At 37.4% G+C, this 8,790-nt stretch overlaps 1 protein-coding gene across 1 annotated transcript; it reads right to left on the bottom strand.

Moving 5' to 3' along the window:
* Positions 1-5,498: 5,498 nt before the first annotated feature.
* Positions 5,499-6,434, bottom strand: LOC123641791 (olfactory receptor 4C15-like). Its single transcript, XM_045556728.1, has one exon. It carries the CDS (start codon positions 6,432-6,434, stop codon positions 5,499-5,501), a length of 936 nt encoding a protein of 311 aa, XP_045412684.1.
* Positions 6,435-8,790: the final 2,356 nt, after the last annotated feature.

Consider the following 8,790-nt stretch of genomic DNA (forward strand, 5'->3'; position numbering starts at 1 on the left):
ATTGGTTAAAATGATTGTGATCTTTAAGCTATCATAGTCTAGTGCAATCTTCTCAGAACAAGGAATATACATATATACTTATATATTTACACATACAAATACACACACATGCACACATACATTTCTGTATGCATGTCTTGATTGTTTATTTACTGACAAGAATATTTTTTCTTTTCAGTACATGCAACAAAACTAAATGGTTAAGGAAATAGGCATTAGAATCTTCATATATTGTTTATCAGCTGATATCATACTTTGCTACACGATAATTTTTTCATGGCATTTTTTACTTCTGTTTTCCTCAGTGTATATATCAGAGGGTTGAGTAAGGGTGTGCCAATTGTATAAAACACAGACACCATCTTGTGTATTGGAAAAGTGGTTCATGGGTGTGTGTATCTAAATATATATGGACCAAAAAATAGGACAACCACAATAAAGTGGGAAGTGCATGTGGAAAGTGTTTTTCAGCTTCTTTCTGCACTGTGATTTCTCAGAGAGTATAAAATGACAATATAGGAGATTAACAGAGTTATGAAACTCACTATGCATATGCCCTCACTATTAGACACAATGGGCAAATTTGTCACATAAGTGTCCGTGCAGGTATGTTTCAACAAGGCTGCAAATCACAGAAATAGTGATCAATCTCATTTGGGCCACAGAAAGGTAATCTCAAAGCCAGAAAAATCTGTGCTGAAGAATAGATACAAGACCCTCTCCAGGCCATAATTACCAATATACCACAGACACACTGGCTTTTAATGGTTGTGTAATTCAGGGACTTACAAATAGCTGCATAGCGATCAAAGGCCATGAGGATGAGCACAAAGATCTCCATGCATCCAGAGAAATGGGATGGAAAGACCTGAGTCATGCACTTATTGTAGGAAATGGTCTTATTCTGAGAAAATATATTCACAATCAACCTGGTGGCTGTGGTTGTAGAGAAGCAAGCATTAGCTTGCATCAGGTGGAATAGGAAAAAGTACCTCATCGAGCTTGACCCTATCCTCCCAAGTGAGGTTTCACAAAAATGGAAGAATAAATACCACAGGTACTCGACATTAAACTGGCACTAACTGATCAACACTAAGGTTCTCACATGGAAGTAATATGTGGTTCCTTCTGAGGAGTAAGAGGGAGAATCTCTTCCAGTCCTCTCTCCTAGCTTCTAATGATTTGTGGGCAATCTTTGAAATTCTTTAGCTTGTAGATGAATCACCCGGTCTCTCTGCCTCCCTCTGCATGTGACATTCTCCCTGTGTGCGTGTTTTTCTGTTTCCCAGTTTTATAAGGACACAGTTATGCTGGATTAGCATTCACCCTAATAACCTCATCTTAACTTGATCATCTGCACAGACTTTATTTGCAAATAAGATCACATTCACAGGTACTGGGGATTAGGACTTCAACACCTTTTGCAAGGATACAATCCATAACAATCCTATACAGCCCCTAAAAGTGGGGGAAAAGTGATGCCTGATTCAGGCTCTCCAAATTTTCTCCAAAAGCTCTATTGGTGTCTCTTCCTCAACCCCACTTCCAGCAGTGACCCTTCACTGGTGCAAAGCCCACACTCTCCACCTCCCACCAATGCCAAGAATCAAGTCATGTTCCCAGGGTAAAAGTGGCCACAAAATTCAGCTCACTTTATTGAGGATCTTGTCTCTCTAGTCTTGTCCCTTTCAGTTTTGGTTTTCTCAGTAGGTCTCCAGTAACTCATACAGGTGAGTTCCATATTGTATCTGGCATTTCTAGTTGTTTACAGCAAGAGTATTTTTGGCCATGAGTTATTGCACTGCATCGAGGAGAAGTCCATTTATTTATTTTTATTATTCATTCAGTAATTCAACAGGCATGTAATGACCACTTACTATGTGCCAGATATTATTTTAGGCACTGGGGATTGCAAAGTATCTTTTTTTTTTTTTTTAAAATCATCTGACTTTAAGATGCCACAGTAAAGTTTTTGAGAAAGATAAAAATCCTCATCATTTTATAAATTATTTTCTAGTGTATAAACAATAAAAAAAAAACTAAGCTGTATGAAATGTAAGGTGATGGTAAATGTTAAGTAGAAAACTTAAACAGAAATGTAGGATTCACAAAATGTTGGTGGGATGTGCTATACTGCAAGGCAGTCAGAAAATGCATTACTGAGAAGATACGTTTGAATAATCAACTGAAGGAAATGAGGGAGTAAGACATGCACATATTTGGAGGAAGAATAACTGAGACAAAGAGAATGATTTTTCACAGTTTCTTAGGTAGGAGTGTGCCTGGAGTCATGTAAAAAGTTGATGGGAACAATGGTTTGTATGTTGTGATGGGGTTAAAGAATTGTTAGAGTTGAGCAGAATTGGCAGAATTAAGCTGGAAATAATGGATATGTGGTTGAATATTAGTGAGTATGAAATTGAGATTAGTGAAGATTTGAAAATGATGGTAATGACAAAGTCTATGGTATGACCACGGGAGGGAGCAGCTGCGATAGATTAAAGGACGAGATTCCTGGAAGGAAATTGGCCAGTTGGCCAATTTAGGAGCCAGTATATTGGAAAGCTCATCTATGTGGATGTTAAAATCTCCAAGAAGTATGGAAGAACCACTCTGAGTGACAGTGAGCCAGGAGCTGGCACCTTTGAGGTATAAGAGGAAATGACCCTGGAAGCAGTGAATGATTTTTATAAGGAAAAGTGGAGTCTGGCATAGTCAGATTGAGATTAGAAAGCAGGAATAATCATGAACTGAAGCAGGGGTATGAGTTGGAAGTAGCAGTGAGAAGCAACCAGAATGACGTCTCATCTGGAGGCCTTCAGCACGAGAACTACAGGAAAAGAAACATGCATCACTTAAGTGGAAACATGGAGAGGAGAAGAGGAAAGCAATAAAAGAAAGGAAATGTTCATATAAGAGATTGGAACGGTAGAGGATTCTGCTTATTATTGACCTGAGATCCAGAGGATCAAATGAAAGGGGATTTGATGTGTATGTGTTGGGGTTTGGGGGAGATGAGATCTGTGATGAAAACAGGAAAGTTATAGTGCTGGAGGGGAGTCAAAACATAAACTTAAGCATTCTCTTTTAAAATTGGCAATCCCCAGTAGAAGAAAAATTCATGCAATACTTTCATGTTCTGGGAACTCACAAAACTTCTGGACTTGCTATAAAATGTTTTTGAAGAGCATAATCCAATGTATTGTTAGCTGTGAATATAGGATTTTTTCCATTGCTACTTAGAATGGTACTTTGCAATAATAGTTTTTCTATAAATATTTGTCAAATAGAATTTATTTTGTGTGAAAAATATTTCTGTGGGTGTTCCTTGTGTCAGGTGCCAGTGACAGGGCTGCTAATTGTTCACTAAAGCCTATTCTCCCCTCCTGTGCAGGAACAGAGGCATACCTGTCATGACCACCGAAGTACAGCCTGCTTTCCTCAGCCCCCTGTGCATCCACCTGTAGCTCTGTGACTAAATTTTTGTCTATTGTATATAAAGATAAAGGATATGTGTAACATACAGGGTAAAATCTAAAATGTTGCTTCTGAGCTTGTCAAGTTTATTTCCCCTGTAAAGTATAAATAAAATCATAAGAACCTGGACCCCATCCCATTGAGTCAACTTATTAGAATGAATTTCACCATGTCTAGGTAAAATCAACATAGAAAATAAAATGGAAAGCTAAAGGAATTTTTATTGTTGGGAGAATTTGCAAAATTCTGTGATGAACCTAGCTGGAATGGAAAAGTTTGGGCAGATGTGTTTCAGTATTTGTATTTTCATGTGTTAAATATTTTGTTCTCTTTTCTCCTCGTATATTATTACCAGAGTTCACAATGAGAAGTTAGTAGTTAAAAGAATAAAAACATTTTTGAATTTGAGTGTGTCATGCCATGGATCAGTCATCAATCTGTGTTGGTCACAACAATCTGGCCAGAATAATGTTTTATCTTGTAGTACGTCAAATCTTCAATTCACAGATTTATAAATTAATTGAGCCAATGATACCAGATCATAATTTCTCTAGTTCTTAGGGATAAAGGAACTACTTAACAATAAGAACCTCTACATGAAGGGAAAAAGACATTAAGAAGCTGCCTGTTCTATGATGACAGACAGATGATGGACAAGCAAGGGAAGGAAGCTAGAAAAGCTCCCCAGCATGTCCAAGCCTTTGTTGCACACTTGGTCTGCTGCAGTGCACACAGTTATTCAGATAATGTTTTATACCCTAGTCTTAATCTCTCATAGACTTCCACATCCAGATCACTGAAAACTTACCTGTACTCTGCCATATCTATTTTGAGAAAGAAAACAAATATCACACACTCGTCTACTTTGGGTCTGTCATGGAAGATTAAAGAAAAAAGAAAAATATCACTTAGTGCTTTTGCCTGTAATACTCAATTAATAGGCATTTTATTAGTGTTGATGTGCTGGGGGAAATTTGAAGGTTTTACTGCAAATAATTTTATTACAGAAGCCACTTTGAAACCTGAGACTCATGAACCTTAACTACAGTAGTGACTTATAAGATGTGTCTACATTTGAATGATCTCTTCATTGATAATTATTCAAATAGAAATATTTTCATCTGGGTAGACAAAGTTAAGAAAATTCCAATCATCAAATAAAATGAAAAATAATCCTCTTTCGAAATCTGCTTTTTGCTCTCTGGTGCCTCTGATTTCTATTCCTCTGTAGGTGGCAGACAGCTCACTACCTTGGCAGCTTTGGTACCGGTTTGCTAGTAATGTGGTCTCTCAAGTCTTCCATTAGGTTATGCTTGAATAAGAGATACTCATTGCTAACTCCCTTGTGGAATCTGCTTCCTCTTTTTTTGCCATATCATATTGGCATGAGGTGTTTACCTACCCTAGAGAAACTCACCTATGGGCAGGATTGGGTCTATCAACTTTTATCTCTTAAGAAAGTCACTGAGCAACTCAAATTCTGTAGTAGTTGGTAATGAACCCACATTAAATGATGTAGTCATGTGAAACAGAAACAGCTATAGTTGAGGTTCTTCGAATGCTCTGGACTTTGCTCTGCCTGAATCTTGGTTGTCTGGTGTCTCAGAGTCACTGATATCCATCTCCCAAATATAAACTTCAACTGGCATATTTTGGGCAAATTTCACTCCCTAATTTCTAAGATATTTTTATCATCCCTCCAAAAGATTTTTCAAAGCATAAAGTGAATGGCAAGAAGGCTGATAAGGTAATTTCTCTTGTCATTCTTTTTTTCATTATTAGGTTCTAAGTAAATATAAAATTCAACACTCTTTAATTTACATATGTGGCTATTGGGCTGGCAGCTTGGAGTAGATTAGTGATCAGAGAGTGAAAACATTTTCTGATCTGCCCGTGGATGCTTTTTGTTATAACATTATGTTCCCACTTTCTGTACAAGATATATCCCATATAGTGTTTGTCCAAGAGTATTTTGACTTTTTTCCTCTTAACCTGGATTTTATAAAACAGAGTTTAATATTTTATTTTCCATCAGAAACCACCACCAATCTGTTCCATACTTTCCTTATAGCATTTTTTATCTCCTTATTCCTGGAAGCATAAATCAAAGGATTGAGCAAGGGAGCTAGGATGGTATAAAATATTGCCACCATTTTGTCAAAGGAGAAAGCAGATGGAGGTCGTGCATAGACAAATATGCACGGGACAAAGAACAAAACCACAACAGCAATGTGAGATCCACAGGTAGACAGAGCTTTTCTCTGCCCTTCGGAACTATGAGTTCTCAGAGAGAGCAAGATAACACTGTAGGAGACAAGCAACAAGGAGAAGATTATGATACAGATAAAGCCACTGTTGATGACCACAAAAAGGCCAAAAATATGAGTGTCAGTGCAGGCAAGCTCCAGTAATGGATATAAGTCACACAAGAAGTGATCAATGACATTGGGACCACAGAAGGGCAACTGGAATGTAAAGAGAATTTGTATCATGGAATGCAAGAAGCCTCCTGCCCAGGCTATCCCCAACAGAAATCCACAGAGCTTCCGGTTCATGATGGAAGAGTAATGCAAAGGCTTGCAAATGGCCACATAGCGATCATAGGCCATGGCTGTGAGGACAATCACCTCCACCCCACCAAAGAAGTGTTCAGCAAAAAGCTGCATCATGCAGCCTTCAAAGGAGATTGTTTTCCTCTCATAGAGGGAGTCCATGATCATCTTTGGGGTGAAGACGGAGGAGAAGCATGCATCTAGGAAGGACAGGAAAGCCAAGAAGAAGTACATCGGGGACCCTAGTAGTGCAGGGCTGCTAAGGATGGTTACTACAATTAACATGTTTATTCCAACTATTGCAATGTAGACAAATAAAAATACAACAAATAATATTTTCTGAACATTTGGATTCTGTGAAAGCCCCAGGAGGACAAACTCAGTAACAAAGCTTTGGTTTTGCATGATTTCCAAGGAAAAGATGACACCTCCAACAGTGATCAGCATGTAGAATCTGCAATTATGATAAAGAAAAATTTGCTTCAGTTCAATTTATAGTATTATAGTCATCAACAAGTTGGAACATCCATATACAAAATTACCATTAGTGCTTCTGCAGTCACTGAGAACACAAAACTCAAAGTTGTTGAAGGTAGTAGTGAAAGGTCAGGCAGAATTGGATTGTAGATAAATTACTGATACACTGCTTTAAAAGAGGCTGAGTTTGAAAGTGGGGAAGGCAAGCATCCACATGTGGTAGAGAAGAGAAATAGTTTTCATGTCAAGTGCCAGCTTTGTTCATTTACTGGTGGCTTCATGGACTGAATTATTGAGAAGCATTCTGAAGCCACCTCCAAGTTATGAGGATAAGAGGACTGTAATTTATTAGTTATGCCTTCCATTGGCATGCAATGTGAGCAGAAGTGACCGGCATGACATCCTAACCTGGAGACTGCGTTATCTACAAATAGAAGAAGAAATAACATGCAATTTAAAAGCCACTTGAAAATCATGGCTACTCCTCACATATGTCTTTGGAAGTCTGTATTGGTCCTTTAAATGAATTAGTTAATTGTTTATGAAAGAGAATGATCTGTGGAAAATGACTAGATCTTTATTTAAGATATAACAAGTATGCACTAAGTGTTGAGTTTGTTTTTAATCTGTCTTTTCAAAATGAGAAGTTTATAAAAACAATAACACCTATATCAGAGTGTTGTCATGGTGACTAAGTGAAGTAAGGTGGGGCTGAGGACCCACTGCATAGAACACAGTCTGTGATAGTCCTATTGTTCCTGTTAGATTGGTGGGAAGCTCATGCTTATGAGGTTAAGTTCCAGCAAACAACAGATGGTTTATCTGGGATTTGAACACAGAACCTGTGTCTCCAGCACTCACTGGAACAACAGGAAGAGGAGTGAAATTTTTCTTTTTCTACAAGAAATTCAGAGCAGGGATGACCTTTCTACAAACACTTACATATACAAATTGGCAGTCACATCATAGACAAGGAAGGGAAACAACAAGTTGTCTATAGAACAGAGTCTTGAGGCTTTATTAATTATTTGCCAATTATTCACACAATGTGGTCAGGTCTGATAAAGTATAACTACTAAGTATATACATGTTTCAAATTTATTTGACATTATCATAAAGCTGAGAGATGTGTGTATATTAAAAACTTACCTGCTCATCTCCCAGGATTATAATGAGCTTCAAATTTGAAAATGTTTCTTATGATAACATGCCCTTATCCATTGTAGTTACTATTATCTCACTTACAAAGCCATCCTCCTTACCCACAGAAAGGTTTGAAATGAATCATCCAGCTAATTATCCAAACTCTGACTTCATTTTCCACAGGTAGACACAGCTTCACAGGATGATTGGCTCCTCATCTATACGTGTAACTGAAATGTGTCAGTCATATAACACATATGTATGTCTTCATGTGTTAATATTGTATATGTATACATATATATGTTTGTCAAAAAATAGGTGAACAAAAGAAAAAGAAAAATGGGATTTATTGCGAGGCTTACAAATAAGCTGATTTTTATGAATGTCACTTAGAGTTAACAGAAAAAACCATTTGTTAATAAAACTAACAATACACAATTGTGTATGTTAATATCTGTCCTTTGGCTTACTTTAAAGCAGCCATTTCCTTTGTGTTTCTAGGGTCATTCTTGCCAGTGTCTGCATAATGTACCCCATATGCAGTTAGAAGTTATTGCCAAGAAAACAAGAGTGCTAACAAACCCTGTAAGGCCATTGGATCAGTCAACACCCACTTATCACAAATCAAAAAATATCAATATATGACCCAGCAGTGCTCAGCTTAGCCTTGGACCAAAGCAGGAAAGAAAGTGAAGTGAAATGAGTAAAAACATCAGCTCCAGACTCACATAGACCTGGTTTCAAATTTAGGATCTTCTGCTGGGGTGGAACATGTTCCTTAAAATTCTTCAAATTCTCAAAGCCTCAGTTGTCACTTCTGTAAATGGGTACAAGAGAGATGTCTATTGATAGGGTTCTTGTGAGAATCAGGTAAGGCAACACACACAAAAACATTGATGCAATAACAAGCATGGAAGGTCATGATGAGTGGTGAGAACAAGCTCCCAGAGTCATTGACACAGAGCAGAAATGATAACATCTTCACTCCTAATTTCTGCTTTACCATGACCAACATGGTTTTTACTCATCCTTTTATTAATTTACAAGCATAACATATTTTGTATGATTAATCTCAGTACAAAAGTGACATTTTTTAAATGTACAACATTTTAAACACCCTTAGTAATCCGTGAATAAATTA

This window comes from Lemur catta, chromosome 7 (genome assembly GCF_020740605.2).
Source record: "Lemur catta isolate mLemCat1 chromosome 7, mLemCat1.pri, whole genome shotgun sequence".
NCBI lineage: Eukaryota > Metazoa > Chordata > Mammalia > Primates > Lemuridae > Lemur > Lemur catta.

Bases quoted from the DNA above. Each gene is read 5' to 3' on its own strand.
- LOC123641791 (XM_045556728.1), bottom strand. From the start codon at position 6,434: ATGCAAAACCAAAGCTTTGTTACTGAGTTTGTCCTCCTGGGGCTTTCA.